We start from the raw sequence: 23544 nt of genomic DNA, 5'->3' as shown, positions 1-23544 counted from the left end.
GGTGTCTCGTCAGCACACAGAGCTCTGTGACGCCCTGAACTCATGTGGCCGAGTCCCCCCACCACAGGAGGGGTTACGGGGAGGGTGACGGAGCACCAGGCTGTGACATGCACCCCATGCGTGGGCCGTGGGCAGACCAGGACAGACCATGGGCCAGTCTAGGGTAGGGCCTTGCACAGAGCATGGACGCAATCAGCTCACTCGCCTGCTTAGGGTCCTCTCTGCAGGGAAGGAGCGGCGGTGGTGGTTTAGGTGCTAAGTTGGGCCCGATTCTTTGCGGCCCCATGGACTGTAGCCCGCCAGGCTCCTCTGCCCATGGCATTTCCCAGGCAAGAATACTGGAGTGGGTTGCCATGTCCTTCTTCAGGGTTTCTTCCCGACCCAGGGATCGAATCTGCGTCTCCAGCATTGCTGGAAAGTTCTTTACCACTGAGCCACCTGGGAAGCCAAGAAGGAATACTGTGGCTCAAACCATAGCTCACTGAAGGAGCCCTCGACTGGCAGAGCGACGGATTGATTTCTAGATCACAGAAAATAGTGGGCCTCCATGCAACAGTTAGAGCTCAGAAGCCTTTTTCAATTAGATCCTGAAAAATAAACATGGGGCCCAGTGCAATAAGGAGGCAGCCTTATGGGAGATAGAGCGGCTTACCAACCTTGCCTGCAGTTCAGTGAACAAAAATCTAACTTGTATGTTGATTTCCACATGGTCGTTAGTGATAGTGGCTATTGGAAGTAAATGGTGATCAGGAGGCTCACTGGTGTGTCAGGAAACACAAGGCACAGGCTTGGATTCTGTGGCAGCCTAAGGGTGTCCTTTGAAAGCCAAAAAGTGGGGCTGAAACAAAAGGTCTTACCTCCCTTCAGCTCCCACCTGCAAACCATGAGGCTTGTGCATGAGTCAGAAAGGACAGGGATGACCTGGGGATCGCCTGCAGAGCACGTGGGCTGAGTCCACGAGGGGACTTGGTGGGACCTTGCAAATGTCCTGTTAAACCCCGACACTATTGACAGGAAGAGTGTTTATTTAAAGTTACTAAAATTTAGTGCCACTTCTAAATTGGATTTGAACTCTTTTATGCACCAGAATTAAATTGCAGGGTGGGAGGAAAGGTGTGGTTGCAATGTGTGCTTACGAACCACTTATTGTAAAGATATTTTCGGCCCAAAACAATTAGACCATTGGAAAAAACTTTCTGATGTAGCCCCAAAGTTTTTATTCCTGTCGTGGATTTAGTGGGCCTGAAAAAAATGCTTTCTTTTCTTGATTTCAGTGAAAGGTCATTGTGTGGCTCTAGTTTTCCTTAAACTGAATACACACCAAGATTACAGATATATTCAAATATTTCCCCCACGGAGGAAACCTCATTTTCATGTTGTAGCTCTGCCCATAATCCTGCATGGGCTTGTCTAAAGCTGCTGTCTCCCAGTTTGAATAAGTGATGCCAACAGAAAGCTCCCAGGCAGTGCCCGAGGTAAAGAACCTGCCTGCCAACGCAGGAGATACAAGAGACGTGGGTTCTAACCCTGGGTGGGGAAGATCTCCTGGAGAAGGAAGTGGCAGCCCACCCCAGTATTCTTGCCTGGAGAATCCCATGGACAGAGGAGCCTGGAGGGCTCCAGTCCCTGGAGTCGCGCAGAGCCTGACACAACCGAAGCGATTTGGCACGCACACAACAGAAAACGCGAGCTCCCGCTGCACTGTGGACACATGGGTTGGTCAGGCACCTAAGAGACTCCATTGCATATGCTGGCTGCTGGGGTCAAGCTGCACGCTGACCTGGACTTAGGGCAGGGTGGCCTGGGAAGCTGCCCGGGGTGAGGCACAGGGTGGGGGCTGAGGGCTTCCAGGGCACCAGGGCAGGGCTCCTCAGTGGGTCCGGCGTCCTAATGAGAAGGAAGGAAAGCTTGGGGGTGGAGCTGAAAGGTGCTCTTGCTCTCCCGCATCTTTGGTCTCCCCGTAGTAGAGACGCCACTGGGGGAAGCTCTGTTGCCAATGGTTCTCCCTCCTGAAAGGCAGGGAGAGTGTATTGTATGCGTATTCAGTCCTGGTACAGGCTGCAGTGGAAGGAAGCTGGGGAACATGCCACACCTGTGGAAATGCATACAGCAGGGCATTCCGAGACCAACCACGCAGGGTTCTTTAGACGCAGGGTGGGCAGGACTCCACCTTCCCGCTGTCACTTCCGGATGAATCTCGGGGTCGAGGTTAGAACCCCTTCTCCCCTCCCCGCAGCCGCTTCCTTAAGGAGTCGTGGGTATGATGGGTTTATTAGGACCATAAATCGCCTCTCCTGTCAGTCAAACGCTCAGAAACAGCACGGCGTGATACTGGCCATCTCGGTGTTGGCATGTAAATCACTGCAGATTAAATTATTAGATAATTTGGAAACTTAACAGTTTGCATTTTGTACTTCCAATTGTTTTGCTGACTTGCACTTTTCTTGGCTGTCCAGCATTTTATTAACCGTCTTGGAGACATCTATCACCTCCTTCCTCTTCATTTTCCAATGGGCAAATTTTCCCAGGAAGGAGAGTCGCAATACTGATGTCTGCAGCCGCTGCTCCAAAAAGATTGCTGTATTTCCATTGACATGCAGTGCATTACCATAATTGGCTTTTCTACATGATAGGAGAGAGGAAATAATAATGTCATTTTATTTACAGCCAGAGTGTCGCTTTATGAGACTTCTCCAAGTTTCTGCCATGCTGTGTAGGTCAAATGACATCTTTTGATCAGTCCTGTCCAAAGACATCAAAGCCGAGTGGCATGTAATGGAGACCCAGTGCCAAACCAAATCTAGAAAAGAAATAAGACTGCCAGTTTCCCATTAAACAGCCTGCTAAACAGCACAGCTTCCCCGTGTCGGCTGCGAAACCACTCTGACCACCTAAATCAGGAGAGTGAGACGAGGCTGAATTGGACATTAGTGCTGCAAATGACTGTGGTGATTGCCAGGGCGCCCCTCCTCCCCCACCCCCCGAAATCAGCGGGCAAACCAAGCGAGTTACAGCGAGCACCATTCATTTCTCTCCTGCCACTTGCTGGTTTTCTGATCTGGTTTATTTAGGTTTGACATCAGGCAAATGGTGATGCGGGATATCTCTGACAGATATTCTTGTAGATTTAACGGGAGGCACACCGCTCAGGGAAGATGGATCTGAGACAGGATTCCAGAGTGGTGGCTTCTCCCTTTCCCGCCCCGATGTCTTCCCCTGATGATCCGTCTCCGTGGTAGGCACTTCCTGCTCACCATCAAGTCAGGAAACCCCTTCAGAACTTTGGAGGAAGTTAAGTTTGACTGCCTTACGTAGTGGGGGTGTGGTTTCTTTAAAAAAAGATGTTTAAACGGGCCTTGTATACCAGAGGCTGAAAAACGGAGTTATTTCTGCTTCCCAGGTGAGGGGGCCACGTGGACCCGGATACCGTGTGTGCGAACCAAGCAAAGCAGCACCCTTGGTGGGTTCCGCTGCACGGATGGGCTTTGGGTCGTGCTTAGTGTTTCCTCTTCCCTTACTTCCTCCTTCTCACTGGTAGTTACTGAGCCTCATTTTCGTTCCAGGCACCCAGACAGCTGCTGAGAGCCCAGGTCCCCTAAGCTGCTCTCAGTGCTCATGGCCCAGAGGCAGGACAGAGACCAGACCCGTGATCACCTGTGCAGCTGGGGGTCCTGGAGGCCTGGCCAGCAGACAGACGGAGCCCGTTCTCCAGTGGGGAGGCTGTGGCTGGGCAGAGAGGTGACTCAGCAGAGGAGCCTTGGAGGGGTCATGGTTGGAGACAGATCCTTTTATTTTTTTGGCCCCACTTTTTTCAATCATGGCAAAATGTACATAAAATCATCTAAACCATGTAAAAGTGTGCAATTAAATGGCTTTAAGTCCATCCACATTGTTGTTCAGCCATCACCACCCCCCATTTCCAGAACTTTTCAGCTTCTCAGATTGAAGCTCGGGCCCCATGAAGCACAATTTCCCACACGCCCCCGCTCACAGGTCCTGGTCACACATCCTGCTTTCTCTCTCTGCGACGACCAGCCAGTTATCGTGGCTGGAAAGGGGTTCCAGGGGAGCCGTCCCGGAAGGCAGACCCCAAGAAGATGGTCCTCTGTGGCCGCTCACAGCTGGTCCCTGGCCTTGATGTTCAGGCGGGGTTGTCCGAGGATGGTTTTGCTGACCTTGGTGTAGATAAAGACCTGCTGTTACAAGCAGCATATTCTAAAGACAGAATGCATCAAAGCTCATACCACTTGGAGTTGCTGGTAGAAGTGGGCCCTGTGCCATCCTCTGAGTGCATGTCAGGAGCCTGGCTCTGAAACAGACACCCCCCCACACCCTGGCAAGTAGCTGAAGTCACCTGTGCTCAGGGGTGGCTCCCCCTGCCTCTTTGCCTCAGCATCCTCATGTAGACGTGGAGAGCAGACATAGGCCTTCCCTGTACCGAGCTGGCGAGAGGCTAACAGTTAATAAATGCAGGGCACTTAAGATAGTGTCTGGTCCAGAGAAAGGCTTCAATAAATATTACCTATTATTATTCAATGACATTTTAATCCGAAGCATAATGCCAGCTGGGCAGATATGCTGTGGGTATGAAATGTTTACCCAAGAACAAGTAAATTCTTTCTTTAAAAAATAACAGTATATTATCAGTCTTCTCAAATAAATTTCTAGTGTGCTGAAAAAAGGCATTCTCTCTCTCTCTCCCTCTCTCTCTCTGGGTGGATCATTATCCCAGAATATATTTCATTCCGACCTGAGGTTGGACTTCAGTGTTGTCATGGAGAAAACACTTCTGATCGCAGTGGGCCCCTTACCTTTCTACAGAGAATTTATTTACGCGAATATCCCTTTTTGCTTCCAGGCTGTGGCTTCAGAGCTTGGAGATCTGTTATCATCAAAAGTCCTTGTTTCTGGGCTTTGTGGATCTTTTTTCCAGTCCATTCCCACGGGGTCGTTTAGATGGTCTTTAGTATGAGCTCTCTTTCTCCCTCTGCAGACTTTCTTTCAGAAATAGTGCTTTTTTTTTTTTTTCCTCGACAATTTAAACATGTCCAGTGTTTCTTCCCAAGCAGTTTCGTGAACAGAACCAACACAGACAGAAGGGAAGAGAGAAACACAGAGACGAGGTAAGAGGTCGGAGTGGAGGCTCTGGGCCTCATCCCGCCGGTCTCGTGGAGAAAGGCTTCCCTGGTAGAACGGCTGGAATAGGATTGGTTTTGTTTCTGATGCTCCACGAATGAATCTTTTACTTGCAAACCTTTTCCTAGAAATCTTTGAGTGTCCAGGACTCCCACCCAAAGCCAGCGTTTCTAGAGATGTGGTCTTGGGGTTGACTTCGGGCACCCTGAGGAATCAAAAGACAAAACGTCTCTATAGACTATCCAGGAGTTGCTGTTTCCGTGAGATTTCTATAAAGAGCAGGAAAGACCCTGCGTCTTCTCTGATGACGTGGAGCATCGCCCCAACCCCTGCTGTGGATCTCGGTGGGGGCAGTGGGGGGAATAGCAGGAAGAGGGCATGAGGCTGGAACCCAGACAGTGACACCAGCATCTCCATCTCTGTAGCCAGGAGCATCCCCATCCCACTTAAGGATGTGAATGAGGAGTGAAACTCTTCCACCTGCTGAATTCACGTCTCTGGGTGCCCCAGGCATCCCGGCCTGCAGTCTGCCTGAGCCCCATCTCCAGGTGTTCAATAATGCAGCAGGATTTAGCTGCACCAAAGTGTCACCTGTCTAGGTGAGTCGTGCTGGTGTCTATCTGAAGTGACAGCCGTCTCTGGGTCCCGGCGTCGCTCCCCGACTCCTCTCTCATCATCCCACTTTGGGAAGGTAACGTTTTCGACAAGGTTGTTCCCTGTTCCCTGGCTCGTTTCCTGCCCTTCCCCCATCCCCTCCTCACCCCTGAGCACACCTGATCAAAGCATCATCGCTGACAAAGGTTTCCTCCTCCAAATTAAGTGAGCCCAACCAGCCCAGCAGACTTTACGAAGAAAGCAAGGGAAATGCTGAGCACCGAGTTAATGAATCTGGCAACAGGGAGGACGGTATGGGGCCCGGATAATACAGTCCAGCGAAGGTCATCCCTCCTTGCGCTTCCTGTAAGGAACGCAGGGGAGCCGGCTGTGTGGAGCTCGGCTCACATCTGTCCTGCCGTGCCGTGGGCATCTGTATAAGTAATGGAAACAGGCTAAAGACTTCCATTCTGGTGTTGCCAGTGGGGATGGAAATGAACACGCCAGTGAAATCACCTCGGCAGAGCTGAGCGGGGAGGGGCCTGGACTAGTGCCTCCGCACTCGCTTTGGAAATGAACATGTCAGTGAAATCACCTCGGCAGAGCTGAGCGGGGAGGGGCCTCGACTCGTGTGTCCACACTCCCTTTGGTGGCGGGAGCCCTAAGGAGAGTGCTGGGATGTATAGTTCATCAGATGGAAGAGAAAGAGCAAGTCAGTCTCAGAGATTAGAATCGCGGCAGGATTGCCAGTGCAGGGCGCCGTGCCCTCCCGGGGAGACCTCTGCTAATGACATGCTCTTTTCATTCCAAGGTGGGGTGGGGGCGGTGAGGAGGGGCAGGCTGCTGCAAGGGTTATCTGCAAGTTCAAGGTGGTCTTAGGATGGCTCTGCAAACCCTGTCTTGAAAACTTAGAGGGAAGGAGGAGAACCTGCCTTGTCTTTATTTCCCTGTAGTTATAATGGAGCCACTTTTAGAACGCGGGAGTTGGTGATGGACAGGGAGGCCCAGCGTGCAGCAGTCCATGGGGTCGCAAAGCGCTGGACACGACTGAGCAACTGAACTGAACTCGCGCTGCCTGAAAAGTCATTTTACTCCCTTCCTTGTCCGTGTGAGCAAGAGCCATTTTATTTGAACTGCAGAAGTGCTGTTTAACCTTCTTTCAAAGCTGGAACGGGATTCGGCGTCCCTGGGTAGCCACCCTGCTTCTAGAAAAATCAGGTCTCCTAGTGAGAGGAACACCCTGCATGCCACGTGTGCTGTGACGTCCTTGTAAATTCGAGTATGTTAACGTGGGTTATTCCATGTGTTTCCCTACTAAAATGCTGTATTCGTACTTTGTATTTTCCAGTATCACTATCTTTCTTCCGATGCTATTAACTTAAAATCCAAGCGAGTTAAAAATGGAAACATTTCGTTTTCTAGCCTGTTATGCTACAGGCCGGTATCTGAATGATTCCAAGTACCTGAATTTGGGGGCATGGCAGAAGCTGAGCATCTTTGATGGAAAGAACCCATCATCTCTCCGTTTTCATCAGGATGTGTGTCCCCAGTAGGGACAGGTGTGGATGAGCACCGGTTGCCTTGTGTGGGTGGGTATTTCTAGTAACCAGGCTGGTGTCTGCAGGGTTGAGAAGGAGAGACTTCAAGCTGACTTTAAGGAAGGAAGTCGTGATGGGGAAAGGCTTTCTTCTGTTGTTGCTTCTGCTCTTTCAGCGAGGCGCCCACACTTATATTCATCTTTCCCAGGAACAATGATCGCGAGCGGGCAGAGTTCTGGAGAATTCATCCCCCGGGGAACAGAAAGAAGGACTCACAGGAAAACACCCTTGTATTGTGCATAATTGGGGCACAGATTGAGATGCAGGTTTGTGGGGGGATTGCAGACCTAATTGCTCAGAGCCAAGGTTACTCAGACTCAGGGGAATTTGAAACTTTACTACACTTAAACGTGAAAAAGCAAAGACAGCTGTCGCTTCTCCCCGTTCTTCAAATGACTGTTGACTATCAGAGCAAATCTTGTCTTCTTTAAAGAAACAAAGATGTTCTGAAAACATGTTGGCCTGTGATTTGAGAAATGGGATCTAGATCGCATTTGCTGACGGCGTGCGCCTCGTGGTATAATTGCCATGTGAGAGGAACATATTCTTCCAAACAATATGTGTGTGTTTACACTGTCAACCATCAGGGCACACGTTGGTGGTGTCAGATTCAGGGACGGTCTACGCCGCCTTCTGTCCACTCGCATCAGAAGACGTGGGGCTTTATCTGGCTAGGGATGGCAGTGCATCTTTAGGGACACACTGGCATCCAGAAGGCACCTTTTATGGCAAAAAATACTAACAAGAGTTAATTTATTTTTAACAAGTGAAGTCTAGCCATAAGAACAGTTGTCTCATTCTCATTTAGGGGGTGGTGGGGAGGTCTTTGTATTTTTTATTCCCTCCCACCTGCACACACCCGTTCGCCCACGTGGAGGCTGGCGGCTTCCCGCTTGGCGTGTGCTCGTCCCGTCGGCCTCTGCATGTCGTCTGGCGTGTGGCAGGACCCACCACGCGTGTTCACTGCGTCACGCTCCACGCCGCGTGCTGGGCTCAGGAGGGCTGGGGGCGGCGGCGGCTGCGGTGGGGGGAGTGATGGCAAAGCTGTTTTGACACAAAAAGAAGTAGCAGAGATGATGACTTGAAGTCTTTGTTTTATTTGATGGGAGGAATGTCATTTCTTTCTGTAAGTGGTTGTAGAAGAAGAGTTTTATGCTGCAGTTACCGTTTCTACACTTATTCATTCATCAGATTTCCTCAGGGTGGGGGTGGGTGAGGGCAGAGGGGAGCTGAGGGTGCTAGCAGAGAAAATGCAGCCGCGTCGAGTTGATTCTGTTTTCTGTGATTCAGTAGCTGCTCACATCCAAATCTTTTAAGGCTAAACAGCTGTATTCATTCACCTCACGACATATATTGCTCTGTTCCATCGCTAGAAAGAAAAAATGTCTACAAATATTTTAATGTATTTTGTATATTTGTATCCATGTGAATTTTTAGAAAATTATAGCTCGTGATGAAAACAAAGTATCACGACCAATAATTACTCTGTCCAAGCTTGGATGTTTCTGTATGTCTTTCTCAGTCTCTCTATCTCTGTGTAGGCAAAATTTTCAAAAAAGCATCTAGGAGAGCACTAGGATAATTTACATAATAGTAAGAATAAACCCAATTATTATGATGCATGTTTGCATGCTAAGTCATGCCTGACTCTTTGAGACTCCATGGACTGTAGCCCGCCAGGCAAGAACACTGGAGTGGGTTGCCATGCTCTCCTCCAGGGGATCTTCCCGACCCAGGGATCAAACTTGCGTTTCCTGCAGCTCCTGCATTGCAGGCAGATTCTTCACCGCTGAGCCACTGGGGAAACCCAAAATGATAAGAGAATGATACTTTCTGATATGATAGTGTGGATGTAACTGATTCAGACACCATTATTGTTATTAAGGGGATTTCAAGAAAGTCAGGTGCACCTGACCTTGTGTTAAGCGCCCAGCCAAGTGCAGCAGTAATTATGTAGGGCAGGCTTGTTCTCCATCTATCACTTTGGTACATAATTTATATCGACCGTAATGTAAAGACAAAAATTCTCCTAACGTCGTGTTAACAGTAGGTGTGTCACTGAGACCTGCAGGGGTATACCCTGCACTGCTCACGCCCACACCCCAGTCCACAGAGACCTGATGTTTTCCTGCCTTTTCCTGTGTGTTTATGAGAATAAGCTGCTGGATGTGAATGTGGAGATACGTGTCTGAGACGTAAGTCCCGCATGGGGTTCGGAATATGACGAGTTACATTTCTTTATTCTCGTTTAAGCCACTTGAAGAGCTGTTTCGTGCCCAAGTCTCCTCTCCAGATTTCTGAATGTCCTCCATCAGGGTGAATCTTACTCTCTCTGATGAAAGTCTTTTCTCATTTCAGGTGGTAGAAAATCTAGGTCAGGACCTGGTTTCAGACCTACTTGGCTAATGCTGGGTTTGCGGACCCAGACTTATCAGACTGTCCTAATGTGGTCTTTATCCCACCCCAAAAGGAGAGGCAGTAACTGAAAACATCGATTTCCCCTTGCTTGCCATTGGTAGTGCATGTCTTAGAGATGGCTGGCTTTTCAGCGTGGATCAAGAAGACATTTGCCTTGTCTATTAACACACCGTCCGTTAGTAGTAAAATAGCTGTTTGGCTTTCCTGGGTTCATATAGGAGTTATTTATCTTTTGTTCTTCATTTCAACTTCTCTTTAATTTTTCAAGATTCTCATAATTTTTTTTTCTTTTCTTTTTCCTTCTGCTACTGCTAAGTCACTTCAGTCATGTCCGACTCTGTGCAACCCCATAGATGGCAGCCCACCAGGCTCCTCTGTCCCTGGGATTCTCCAGGCAACAACACTGGAGTGGGTTGCCATTTCCTTCTCCAATGCATGAAAGTGAAAAGGGAAAGTGAAGTCGCTTAGTCATATCCGACTATTAGCGACCCCATGGACTGCAGCCCACCAGGCTCCTCCGTCCATGGGATTTTCCAGGCAAGAGTACCGGAGTGGGATGCCATTGCCTTCTCCCTTTTCCTCCTAATACTGCTGAAAATCAGAGAAGGTTTTCAGTCTTTTTAACTGAGACTTAAGCTCTGATTTGTGCTTTGTCACTTGCTGAGTGACATTGTTGTAACTGCAGCAAAGTCCAGACACGAGAGTCATATCTGATGTGTTTGCTGGGAGGGGCGCTCTGAAATGAGGTTGTTTGTTTCCCACTTACCTTGAATTCCAGGCCAGGGAGAAAGGGGACGTGTTATACTTATTTTAAGGGAGTTACCTGTGGATTTCTAATTAGAATTGGGTAAAACCCATAGGCCATTTTATTTGCAGACTCCACAATTCTAACGCAGGGCCTCTGTCCGGTTTTACGCAAAGAAATCCTCGTTATCAGTCAGGTGGTTTAGCAAACCCGCACACGAGCCATTGGAGCCAGACCCCTAAAATTGGCCAAAGTGGCAGAAAAAGTCTCCCTTCTTCCACATCAGAGCGAAAACGGCCTTTCAGATTTGCTTGACAGATTGTCAACCTTCCCGCGAAAAAATCAGAACTGAGGTTCGTCAATTAACACCCATCCCACTTGTATTTAATGTTCTTTCAGAGAAGCAAGGAATGGGTTCTGACTCCTTATCTGCTTTCTCTGCATTTTCTATTTCCCAGTGTCTTCTGACCTTCGTCAGAACCAGCTGCTGTCTTTGTAACACAGGTGACGTTCCTTCAGAAGTGCTCAGTGATAAATTTGGAAGAAAAGTGTGTTCTGTGAGATTTTACAATGAGTTGAAGCTGTGTGTTTATCACGGAGGTGTGCGTAAGCCCCTTTTGTGAATTGGCCCCTTGGAGTAGATATATTTTGGTATAACGGCCATCTGTCCATGGACATCACGTTTGCCAGTCTGAAACCTAGTTTGATGTAGATAAACATGTAATTTGGTCTGACTGTATAGTTTCACCAGGTGGCAATACAATAGCCGTGTTCGGTCTTTGCTGTGAGCCGGAGCCCAAGCAGAGAGCCAAGGCCTGGGTTTCACAGTTGCCACTTTTGAATTTCCCTTTCCCTCGTTCACAGCCAGCTCTCAATTATGTGTGCTAATGAGGAAAAGAGAGCTCGGGTAAACAAAGTTCCCCAACCCCATTCTGGTCGTGTATTCCCCCGCCTGCCCCCTCGGGCCTGGGGAAGAGCCAAACCAGGAGCTTCTCTGTGTGTGCACCCGCTCTGGGCCCCCGCCTTCCTCTGGGCAGCTGTGATCAGGAAGTCTGCAGGAGGGCAGTGGAGGGCACTTCCCGAATAATCCGCTGTCCAAACCTCACGCCTACACAGCAACAGAGGCCAGCCACAGGCCGCTTTCCCTGGGATGAGAAGATGCCCATCGTGGGCACTTCCTGGCTCCTCTTAAGGGTCCGATCGCAGGGCTGGATGAGCTCAGAGTGGAGCTTGGTGATGAGGGCGGTGTGTCTAATGTTCCTACACATCCTTCCTGCAGCCCCAGCGCTGGGGAGACAGAGGCCCCGAGGATGGAATCTGTGAGTGGAGCGTGTGGGTCAGTCTGTCCCTTCCGTGAGTCTGTCCTCAGATGATGATGGGGGTCTGTCCTTCAACCCGGAACTACGATGGTGGCCCCGCAGCCTGGACCCGACGGGCGCGGGCAGGTGAACGCCACCCCCAGCCCCTGTGCACTTGGGGTCGCTCTTAGACTTGCTGGGTGGGACAGATATGGGGGGGTGTGTATGTGGCCCCTTCCTCCCTGATGCCAACATGACAGGAACAAAGGACTGGGCCCCGCCTGCTACTGAAGCCCTGTGGCCTTGCCTCCAGACACCCTGGGGTCCAGCCTGCAGACCTGCACAACACTGTCCACCTGCCCCAGGCCCAGATTCTCTAGCGAAACCCGTTCGTTTCTGGATCCTTCTGAGGCTCCTGGTTCGAGCCCAGTTTTGGAAGGTGGGGGCGGTTGTTGAGGGGTGGGTGGAGAGAGAGGCTTAGGCACTGCTTTCAAAGAATCCCTTGAAACCCTTGGCATCTGTGGGCGGCTCATCATCCGTGTGTTCATGTGACCACAAGCACCATGGGGTAGGGTGACACTGACTGGAGCTTGGTCCGAGGACCCCTAGAAAGGCTGGTGTGCGAAGAGGGGGGAGGCGAGGGCTGCTTGGGGAGGCGCGTGCACTTCTTTCCAAAGCTGATGCTGCTGGGCCTGTGCCTCCAGGGAGGAGCCGGTCAGAAGGGTGTCCAGTGTGATGACCTAGGACCGACGCTCCCCGCCCCCAGCTGCCCCCGGGTCTGTATTTCCTTGTGACCCTTGTAAATTAGAGTTGAAAAGTTAATTTATAATACATGGTAGAACAGGGAAATAGCCAAAAATAAGAGCTTATCGGGATAAATACAGTGGAGGAGTGTGTGATAAGGTAGGAATTCTGGGAGTCTAGAAATGGACAGGGACCCTGTTGGCGGAAGATGGAGTGATGCAGCCTTGTGGCCACTGAGCTTGGGGACTGAGGGCCTCGGGAGAGGCCCTGCCAGCTCCTCGCCTGTCAGTGGGACCCCCGGCCCCCTCCTTGGGGAAGGCTGGGTGGAGACCCCCCTGGGGGCGGTGAGGGAGCAGGAGTCGGGTGGGAAGGAGACAGGCGGCAGATGCGCGGGCAGACTCTCAGCGCCCCCGAGATCCTGCTGCAGGAACCCCGATACCACCTGCACCCCTCCGTCATGCTCCCCGCTTCTTACCTTTTAACATGAAAAAACACAAAAGTCACAATGAACAAAGCCCTTCCCACATTCCCGCCCCTAGGCTGGGCCTTGCCCTTCTCCGGCTCCCTAATTCCCAGGGTCTGGCTAGGGGCTATTTCCAGCTATTTTATTCCAGAAATGGTGTGAAGTGGCTAATTCATGTGTGTTGAATTGAAAACACTGAAGATTTTGAAAACAGAGCTATTTACTAAGAGCCACTTCAAACCCATATATTCATTATTTAGAAAAAAAACTAATATTTTCTAAGAGGATTTTTCCATTGTGCTGTGAATAGGTTTGTCTTCTGCTTTTTCCATTTAATGAATCTCTCCTTGTCATTAAAACAAAGTTTTCAATGTTGCCTCATAGGTATAAGCAAAACGTCACCCACTAAATATTTCTCTCCTCTTACTCTCTTTTCGTTAGGATTTTCTCATTCATAACAGCATGAAGGGCACATAAACACTGATACAGAATTAGAAAGTGGAAGTGTGTGTCGCTTAGTCATGTCTGACTCTTTGTGAACCCATGGACCGTAGCCTGCCAGGCTCCTCTGTCCATGGGATTTCCCAGGCAAGAGTACTGGAGCGGGTAGACCTTCCCTTCTCCAGGGGATCTTCTCAACCCAGGGATTGAACCTGGGTCTCCCGCATTGCAGGCAGATTCTTTACCACTGAGCCACTAGGGATACAGAATTACTTGGGGTCACTACTTCATTCACAAGCGTTTACTCCAAGTGTTTTTGGCACTGAGATGCTAACACAACAAAGGATAGTAACTGGGTCCTGAGATGGTGAGTGGAGGGGCCTCGGGCTGGGAATCAGGTGGCCCGCCTCTGAGTCCTGAGCCCCTCATCTGTCTGTCTCCTGTGTGACGTGGGGGGAGTCGGTCAACTTCTTGAGACTCCATTTCCTCATCTGTAAAATGGGCTTATCAGGGACACTGCCTTGTAGGGTTGTGAGGGTTAGAATGAGGTGAAGAAATGAAAATGCCCAGCCTGGGAGGTGGGCAGGGATGCCCAGCAGTTTTAATTAAACAAGCGAGTTCACAGTTTGATGATGAGGACAGACAGGTAAACATCTCTTAATTCCACAGGGAATGAATTCCAGGAGGGGATTAAGCAGCCTCACGAAAGAGGTGACATCGGAGCTTCCCGTTGAGGAGGAGCGTCGTCCCCAGGCAGAGAAGCAGAGGTTGGGGCGTGGTGCCCCTGGGACCGGGGTGCTCAGGGGCTGGCACATGGTGGAGGGAGGGATTTGCATCCCCTGTGCTGCTGCTGGGCTTGTAACAAAGATCTTAGCTCAGGGGTCACGGAGGAAGAGCGTGGCCGGACAAGAGGGAAGAGGCCAGCTGGGAGGCTGCTGCAATGTCTGGTGACAGGCCGGGGGGTCCACATTCGGGCAGAGGCCACGTCGGGGACAGGGCTGGAGGACAGAAGGCGCTGAGGATAACTTGCTTCTCTGATGCGGACAGCTTGGGTGGGGTGGTTCAGTAACCACTGAGCTAGGAGACTCCTAACTCAGGAGGAGGAAGTGAGCTTGTATTGGGGCAGCCCCTCTAGGTCTGAAGGGGCAGGGGAGCCACGTGTCCATCTGTGGTTGACTGGGGGTGCCCGTGGGACACCCACATTTGATAGGTCGGGTCATAGCAGCTGGAGCTCCTTCTGTGTGCCTGACGCCACCTGGGCTCAGACAGCACTCAGGAGGGCTTCGTGGAGCCCAGCCTCCCCTGATGGGGCGGGGGAACCCGAGGGCCCCTCCGGAGGGGCTTCACACTGCCATGGATCTGGTGGTCATGGGCGTGCCCTGGAGGAGTCAAGGAAGTAGTCAAGGTCTGCCAGAAAGAGGCCGCAGAGGGGCCCGGCAGGGGGACAGGCAGGGTGGATGCAGGAAGCTGCGCCCTGATCCTGGAGAGCACAGTCAGCTCCCAGGAGTGTGACTGAGCCAGGGAGTGGGGGGGACTGTATCTCCACGGGGCGTCAGGGAGCTGGGCGTGCTCAGCCCAATAGGGGGACGCTGGCGGGCCCCAGGCTGTGCCCCAAGTCCCCTTGAGCTCCCCCACTCTGCTTGTGTCTCCCCTGGGAGATGAGCCCCAGAAGGCAGACGTGTTAGGCGTCTCCCACCTCTCCACCCCCTGGAAAATGGGGGACCTGTGTCCAAGGACAGAATGGCAGAAACTAGTGCCCTGTAGGAGGCCAGGGTATGCTTTCTGTGGTTCCAGCAGTGACTGTCGCCCTGGGGCTGGAGAGGGCAGAGTGAGAGGCGTTTGAGCTCAACCTGGGTCTCCTGGGTGCAGACGGGTCAGTGTCGGGGGTGGGGAGGACAGGCCGGGACGTGCCTTGCTCTGAGGACACCTGCTCTGCTGGGATGTGGACATGCATGACCGGTGGGTGCTGAACACCCCCTGGAGGTAGAGGGAGCCCCTGTCTGTTTCCAGAGGAAGAGGAAAGCGGTCTGCTCACTCCTCACGCCCGACGGCGCCTGCTGCGGGCGGGTGATGGAGCCTGTGGCCGTCCGTTGAGGGGGCAGCAGCCTGCAGGCGGTGCAGCGCTGGGCAGGGTGCCAGCACAGCACTGGGCTCCCTGGCTGAGCCAGACGTGTCCGGTCAAAGGCTTCCCTTCAGTCAGTTGCTGGTGTGGATCTTCTTTTCATGAAAGTGGACCATCTGGGTCTAGTGGGCAGCCTCCCCACTAGGTGACCACCTTCTAGGTGACCCCAGAATGTGGCAGAGGGTACACTGTGAGGGGCGGCTGGGAGTCCGGCCAAAACCCCGGGAACCCAGTGCCTCTGTCTTCAGAGGGCTCTGCCCAGGATGCCTGAGGCCTCAAGTGTCCCTGTCGGAATCCTCAGAGCTGGGCCTGGTGTCCAGGCCAGGGCCAGGGGGCCTGCAGGCGGTGGGTGTGACCAGAGCTTCGGTCTTCTGGCTGAGGACCCCAGCCGTGGGCACTTGGGACCCTGGACTGTTCTAAATCTGTAGTGGTCATGGGGAAAGGAGAAAGCGGTCAAGTTCATGGTCAGTTTCCAGGGGGGCTACAGCCTCAGGCAGGCCGCTGTGCAGGTGTGGACGCCTGTGTGACCCTGCGGGCTCGCGCTGTCGATTATTTTTCACGCTCTCAGAGCAGGACCCACGGGCTGTAGGTTCCCTAAGCCATTAGTGGACCGAGGCAGGACTGCCATCATCTGGGAAGCAGCTGCGGATGTGCCTGCCTGGTCACGCCGCTGCCCAGGTGCGGGCCAGCCCTGTGGAGAAGCGGAGGGCAGGCAGGGAGCCGAAAGGCCCGGTGGAGCGCGTGTGTCCACCGTGTGTGCATCCGTGTGCAGAGCCCTTGGTGGGCGGGCGTGGACGTTCCCATGAGGCTCCCTCCTGCCCTGCGTCCAGCCTCTGGGCAGCCGCCTCCTTCTCTGTCTCTCCATCACTGTCCCTGAAAATGTGGCGCTGCCCGCCACATTCCCTCGGGGTCCGGCTCTGATAATGTGATAATGAGTGATTCTACTTAATGAGACACCCTCTCAGGTCATATCAGTGCATTTTAATAGGGCTTTTCTGGAAATATCTTAACCCTAAATTTCCCAGGTAGTTGATGGAACACTGGTTGTTTCCACACCAAAAAAAAGAAAAAGAAGAAGAAGAAGAAGAAGAAAGCAAAGAGAAAGAAGTAAAAACACGCTGGTCAGATCAGTTAAGTGGTGCAGGCAATTATGTCCCCCTGGGAACTGACAGGACCTGTCACATGGTGAAGGATCTGAAATGTTTTGCAGTAAACAGCCAGGTTCCATCCAGACGTTTATATGCCCTCCATCCCTCTCATTCCCTGGACTGCTGTCAGCAGCCCAAACTTCTTCTTGGAAATGCCTCTTTCACCCTGAGAAGTCACCCTCTGTGCAGCTTGGCCCGTAGCAGGCCATTGTAGTACCTACTATAGGCATTGTTAGGTTAAAAAGTTTTTTATTGTGTGAAAATATTCGTAACTTAGAAGTTACTGTTTTAACCACTTTGCGGGCATGGCTCAGTGGTATTAAGTTTCCATTGCTATGCAGCCAAACCCAGCATCCATCTCCAGATCTTTCCATTTTCCCACATTGAAACTCTCAACCCATTAAATACCAACTTCCTTTTTTTCCCCCCTCTTTTAAACTTTTACTTTTGTATTGGCGTATAGCTGAGTATTTCTTTGGAAGGAATGATGCTAAAGCTGAAACTCAGGTACTTTGGCCACCTCATGCGAAGAGTTGACTCATTGGAAAAGACTCTGATGCTGGGAGGGATTGGGGGCAGGAGGAGAAGGGGACGACCGAGGATGAGATGGCTGGATGGCATCACTGACTTGATGGACGTGAGTCTGAGTGAACTCTGGGAGTTGGTGATGGACAGGGAGGCCTGGCGTGCTGCGATTCACGGGGTCACAAAGAGTCGGACACGACTGAGCGACTGAACTGAACTGAATTGATAGCTGAGTAACAATGTTGTGACAGTTTCAGGTGGACCGCAAAGGGTCTCAGCCATACATATACATGCATCCTCTCCCTCCGAAACTCCCCTCCCATCCAGGCTACCACATAACACTGAGCAGAGTTCCCTGTGCTATACAGTAGGTCCTTGCTGGTTATCCATCTTAAATATAGCAGTGTGATAGCTAGCTTTCCATTCCTCCCTGTCCCCCGACCCTGGAAACCACTGTTCTCTTCCTGTCTCTGTGAGTAGACCTCACTACTCTAGGTGTCTCATGTAAGGGGACTCCTAAGTATTTGTCTTTTGTGGCTGGCTTAAAGGCTTCCCAGGTGTCTCAGTGGTAAAGAATCCGCCTGCAATGCAGGAGATGTGGGTTCGATCCCTGGGTCGGGAAGATCTCCTGGAGAAGGAAATGGCAATCCACACCAGTATTCTTGCCTGGGAAATTCTATGGACAGAGGAGCCTGGTGGTCTATAGTACACAGGATTGCAAAAAAGTTGGGCATGACTTAGTGATGAAACCTAACATTGTTATACTGAGCATACTGCCCCTGATTTAGTCTATAGGGAAGCATGCATCAGACTCTCCTTACTTTTAAAGGCTGGATAATATCCCATTGTGTCTGTAAACCACACTTTGTTCACCTGTTCAACCATCAGTGGACAGTCGGGTTGTTTCCACCCTTCAGCTCTTGTGCACAATGCTGCTTTGTATATCCGGGGCTCTTTGACACCTGCCTGGTGTCCCCTGTGGGTGACTTCTGTTCCATCCAGGCAGGGGACGGTGGTGCTATGTTGCTTCCTCCTTTTTTTAGTGGAGACTAGATTATTTATCACTTACCACTGAAGCGTGTTTTTATTTATGGACACCATAGAATCCTGTCCATGAGGTATCTTTCCCTAAAAGTTGACAACCAGGTCCCCCCATGGGGAGGCTCTTGAGGGACCCCGTTGCTTACAGAGGGGAGAATCTGCAGGCGGAGGAGCCGGGGCCCCATCTGTTTCTCTCCCTCGTTGTCTTCCCATCCAGCTATGATGGCCAGACCGACATCTCTAAGAAGAGGGCAGACGCTGCCCTTCCGTTGAAACGTGTTCACTTCGGCGGGGTTGGGGGGCTTGCCTTGGTGGAAACCTGTTTCCACCGTGGCGCTGCGGCGGGTCGGTGGATAAAGTGGGGGCGGCCTTGTAGCCTGGGCTGAGAAACGTCTTTTTAAAGATGGCGTGAGCGCTGCGGAGGCCGCGTGCTCGGGGTGCCATCCGCCTCTCACTGTGTCTCCTTGCTCTCTCCTAGCTTATGTTCCTGAGGAAGAACTGAAAGCAGCAGCGATAGACGAGGGGAGCGTGGAGGAGGATGGGCTGCCCGGGGATGTTCAGGAGGCCGACTTCGCGTGCAGCGAGGAGGCGGAGATCAAGGAGGCCCAGAGCTACCAGAACTCCCCCATCAGCACCGCTACCAACCAGGACGCGGGCTACGGCTCGCCCTTCAGCGAACACAGCGACCAGCCTGCCCACTTCAAAAGCTCCTCCTCCAAGGAGGAGAAGGAGGAGCGCCAGGGCGCGGAGGGCGTCTCCTACCCCCAGGACAGCTTGGCCCAGATCAAGGCCGTGTATGCAAACCTCTTCTCCGAGTCCTGCTGGTCCAGCTTGGCCCTGGACTTGAAGAAGTCAGCCTCGACCACGAGCACCAGCGATGCGGCCCAGAAGGAGGGCTCCACCCCCGCCCCCACGCCCCCCACCAGCACCGCGGGGGCCACGGGCACCACGGCGAGCACCCCCAGCTCGGGCTCGGGCGCCAGCGGTGGCTCAGGCTACGACTGGCACCAGGCCGCCCTGGCCAAGACGCTGCAGCAGACGTCGTCCTACGGCCTGCTGCCGGAGCCCAGCCTCTTCAGCACCGTGCAGCTCTACCGCCAGAACAACAAGCTCTACGGCTCGGTGTTCACCGGCGCCAGCAAGTTCCGCTGCAAGGACTGCAGCGCCGCCTACGACACGCTGGTGGAGCTGACGGTGCACATGAACGAGACGGGGCACTACCGGGACGACAACAGGGACAAGGACTCGGAGAAGACCAAGCGCTGGTCCAAGCCCCGGAAGCGCTCGCTGATGGAGATGGAGGGCAAGGAGGACGCGCAGAAGGTGCTCAAGTGCATGTACTGCGGGCACTCGTTCGAGTCCCTGCAGGACCTCAGCGTGCACATGATCAAGACGAAGCATTACCAGAAAGTGCCTCTCAAGGAGCCCGTGCCGGCCCTCACCAAGCTGGTCCCCTCCACCAAGAAGCGCGCGCTGCACGAGCTGGCGGCCCCCGGCTCCCCCGAGCCGGCGGGAGCGGCGGCAGCCGAGGCGGCGCTGAGCGAGGCGGCCAAGGAGCAGAAGACGGCCAACCCCTACGTGACGCCCAACAACCGCTACGGCTACCAGAACGGGGCCAGCTACACCTGGCAGTTCGAGGCCCGCAAGGCCCAGATTCTCAAGTGCATGGAGTGCGGCAGCTCCCACGACACCCTGCAGCAGCTCACCGCCCACATGATGGTCACCGGGCACTTCCTGAAGGTGACCACCTCCGCCTCCAAGAAGGGGAAGCAGCTGGTGCTGGACCCCGTGGTGGAGGAGAAGATCCAGTCCATCCCCCTGCCGCCGACCACGCACACCAGGCTCCCCGCCGCCACCACCGCCGCCCACGTCAAGCAGCAGCCTGACTCTCCGGCGGGCCCCGCCGCCGCGGAGGAGAAGAAGGAGCCCGAGAAGGACAAGGTGGCAGGGGAGGCGGACAAGAAGATCAAGGAGGAGGGCGAGGACACGGGCGAGAAGTTCGAGCCCACTGCCCTCTACCAGTACCTCCGAGAGGAAGACCTGGACGACAGCGCCAAGGGCGGCGTGGACATCCTCAAGTCCCTGGAGAACACGGTCTCCACGGCCATCAGCAAAGCCCAGAATGGTGCGCCCTCGTGGGGTGGCTACCCGAGCATCCACGCTGCCTACCAGCTGCCGGGCACCGTGAAGCCGCCCCCTGCAGTGCAGAGCGTCCAGATGCAGCCGTCCTTCGCCGGCGGTGTGAAGCCGCTGTCTGCTGAGCATGGGGCACTCCTGCACTCCCCGGGGAGCCTCACGCCACCACCCCACAAGAGCAATGTGTCCGCCATGGAGGAGCTGGTAGAGAAAGTCACAGGCAAGGTCAGCGTGAAAAAGGAGGAGAGGCCGGCAGAGAAGGAGAAGGGCTCGCCGGCCAAGGCTGCGTCCCCAGCGGCCAAGGAGAATAAGGACTTCCCCAGGGCCGAGGAGCTGGGGGGCAGCAGCAAGCCACAGCCCAAGAAGGGCCCCGAGGCCGAGGGGGGGAAGGCCAAGAAGGAGGGCATGGGGGATGCCCACACCCCAAACGGCACGGAGCCCCTCAAGGCCAAAGTGACCAACGGCTGTAACAACCTGGCCATCATCACCGACCACTCGCCTGAGCCCTCCTTCATCAACCCGCTGAGCGCCCTGCAGTCCATCATGAACACCCACCTGGGCAAGGTATCCAGGCCCGTGAGCCCCTCACTGGACCCGCTGGCCATGCTCTACAAGATCAGCACCAGCATGCTGGACAAGCCGGCCTACCCTGCCCCTCCCGCCAAGCCGCCTGGCGCCGCCGACCGCTACTTCTACGAGAACAGCGACCAGCCCATTGACCTGACCAAGTCCAAGAGCAAGCCCCTGGTGCCCGGCGCCGCTGATGGCGTGTCCTCGCCGCTCCGGGAGAGCGCACTCATGGACATCTCAGACATGGTGAAGAACCTCACAGGGCGGCTGACGCCCAAGTCCTCCACGCCCTCCACCGTGTCGGAGAAGTCGGACGCGGATGGCAGCAGCTTCGAGGAGGCGCTGGACGAGCTATCGCCCGTGCACAAGCGGAAGGGGCGGCAGTCCAACTGGAACCCGCAGCACCTGCTCATCCTGCAGGCCCAGTTCGCCTCGAGCCTGCGCGAGACAGCGGAGGGGAAGTACATCATGTCGGACCTGGGCCCCCAGGAGCGGGTCCACATCTCCAAGTTCACCGGGCTGTCCATGACCACCATCAGCCACTGGCTGGCCAATGTCAAGTACCAGCTGCGGAGGACAGGGGGGACCAAGTTCCTGAAGAACCTGGACACAGGGCATCCTGTTTTCTTTTGCAACGATTGTGCCTCTCAGTTCAGAACTGCTTCCACGTACATCAATCACCTAGAGACACACTTAGGCTTCAGCTTGAAGGATCTCTCCAAGTTGCCCCTAAACCAGATTCAAGAACAGCAGAATGTTTCCAAAGTCCTGGCGAGCAAAGCCTTGGGCCCTTCGGGGGCCGCTGAGGACGAGCTGGGCTCCACATTCCAGTGCAAGCTGTGCAACCGGACTTTCGCGAGCAAGCACGCAGTCAAACTGCACCTCAGCAAGACCCACGGCAAGTCCCCCGAGGACCACCTGATCTATGTGACCGAGCTGGAGAAACAGTAGCCCCGGGCCCGCGCCCGCGGCGCATTGCACTACCGTCGTACTGCACTAGGCCCGGCCTGAGCCTCCGAAATCAGCCCGCTCTCGGTTGCTGACCGCCTGTCTGGACCTTGGTTTTTCTTACACATATTTTGTAGTTATATTTATATGCTCTTCGTCCGATCGTGCATGTTCCTTTTCTTTTTCTGTGAGTCAGAGTCTGACCTTTATTTTCAACATCTGTTCTCGATGTTCAGCTCTCTTTTGTAGGAGATAGTGGGGCACACTCCTCAGAGACACTTACTTAGCAGGAAAGCAAGACACAAATAACAGAGATAGACGTCGTCCTAAAATTACAAAGCTCCCATGACAGTAAAGGTCAGAGGACCTCCTAGTGTCAGATTTAACCCTGTGAGGACTGCAATCGCATTTCTGTGCCTTTCACTCAAAAAAGAAAAAGAAAAAAAAAAAAAAGGCTTAAAGGCATTTCATTCAGATCAAAAGCTGTGTCAGACACAAAACTTATTTAATAATTAAAAAACAAGCTTTTATATGCAGAACTGGTTTGTGAAGGAAGCATGCATGCAGCTGTTGGAGAGCAGAAAGTTGTCTAGGACGTGGGGGTTAGGAAGCCACAGCGTCATACGTTTAAAACAGAAAACAAAACCTAACAGCAAAAGCAGCAAACACCCCAGTTGCCACTATGCCCAAACCCTCTGGATGCTGAAAAAGGCCACTTTTGGCAAAAAAAAAAAGTATGCAAGTTATTATTTAAAAATGTGTAAAAATGCTATTTCTTTTTTCCTGTAAAATACTGCGGTTTATAGTTATTTACAAATGTAAGCTTTGGTACAAGCCGACCTTTCTATAAGCGTGCTACATTGGTAAATGAAAAAAAAAAATGGGGCAAATGTTGGCGTCCTTTCCTTGTAAATTGCCAGCATCAGCTTAAAAACTCGTATATGTTACATATCGTACCATTTTAATCTATTCAACTTTCTTTGTACCTTCTGGCTGTATGCTTTCTCTTTTAACTTTTTATATTGTCATTTTATATTAAATTTCTGTGTATATAATGTAAAACCACAATTTTTGAATAAAATTTAGTTCCTGCAGCTTGATTTAAATAGAGAAATTTTACTGGCACCTGCGTCTTTCCAGATGCATGTATATCAGACAAAAATGAATAAATGAAGACAAAGCAAGCGATGCACTATTAATTATACATTTTGATGTTCTATCATTAATATTGTACAGTACATTTTGGTTCACACAATTAAATCCACTGTTTTCTCAAATGTAAAATAAACCCACATGCAGTTCTTGATTTACATAGATTGTCATGTCGTCATTATTCTGCCTCTGAGACGTTATTCCAGCAATGAGAGGTACTGCTTATGCAGTCGACCAACAGAAATTCTATTCAGACCCATCATTTCATGATGTGTGTGCTGAAACGCTTATTCAGATGATAAGTACTCCTTTTTTTAAATGATAATTAAAATTTTTAATTCCACTGGGTGCCACTGGATTCCAGAGTATAGTCATTGAGCGACGGCTGATTTGTACATCGAGGGACCCGAGGTGCTTCTTGGGAGAATCCTCCCGCCCTGTTTTGAAATGTTTACAGTCATCCTT

The 23544-nt window shown here is 52.4% G+C and overlaps 1 protein-coding gene across 1 annotated transcript in view; it reads left to right on the top strand.

Annotated features, from left to right (window-relative positions):
• TSHZ1 (teashirt zinc finger homeobox 1) overlaps nt 1-23237 on the top strand; it is a 79748-nt gene extending 56511 nt beyond the window's left edge. The window contains exon 2 of the mRNA XM_027960976.3: nt 18752-23237. Coding sequence (XP_027816777.2) covers nt 18752-21930 — 3179 coding nt within the window. The 3' untranslated portion in view covers nt 21931-23237. The remainder of the gene's footprint in view (nt 1-18751) is intronic.
• The last annotated feature ends 307 nt before the right edge of the window (nt 23238-23544 follow it).

Source organism: Ovis aries, chromosome 23 (genome assembly GCF_016772045.2).
Source record: "Ovis aries strain OAR_USU_Benz2616 breed Rambouillet chromosome 23, ARS-UI_Ramb_v3.0, whole genome shotgun sequence".
NCBI lineage: Eukaryota > Metazoa > Chordata > Mammalia > Artiodactyla > Bovidae > Ovis > Ovis aries.
The sequence above is the reverse complement of the archived record's forward strand: the minus strand, read 5'-3'. Positions and strand labels throughout refer to the sequence as shown.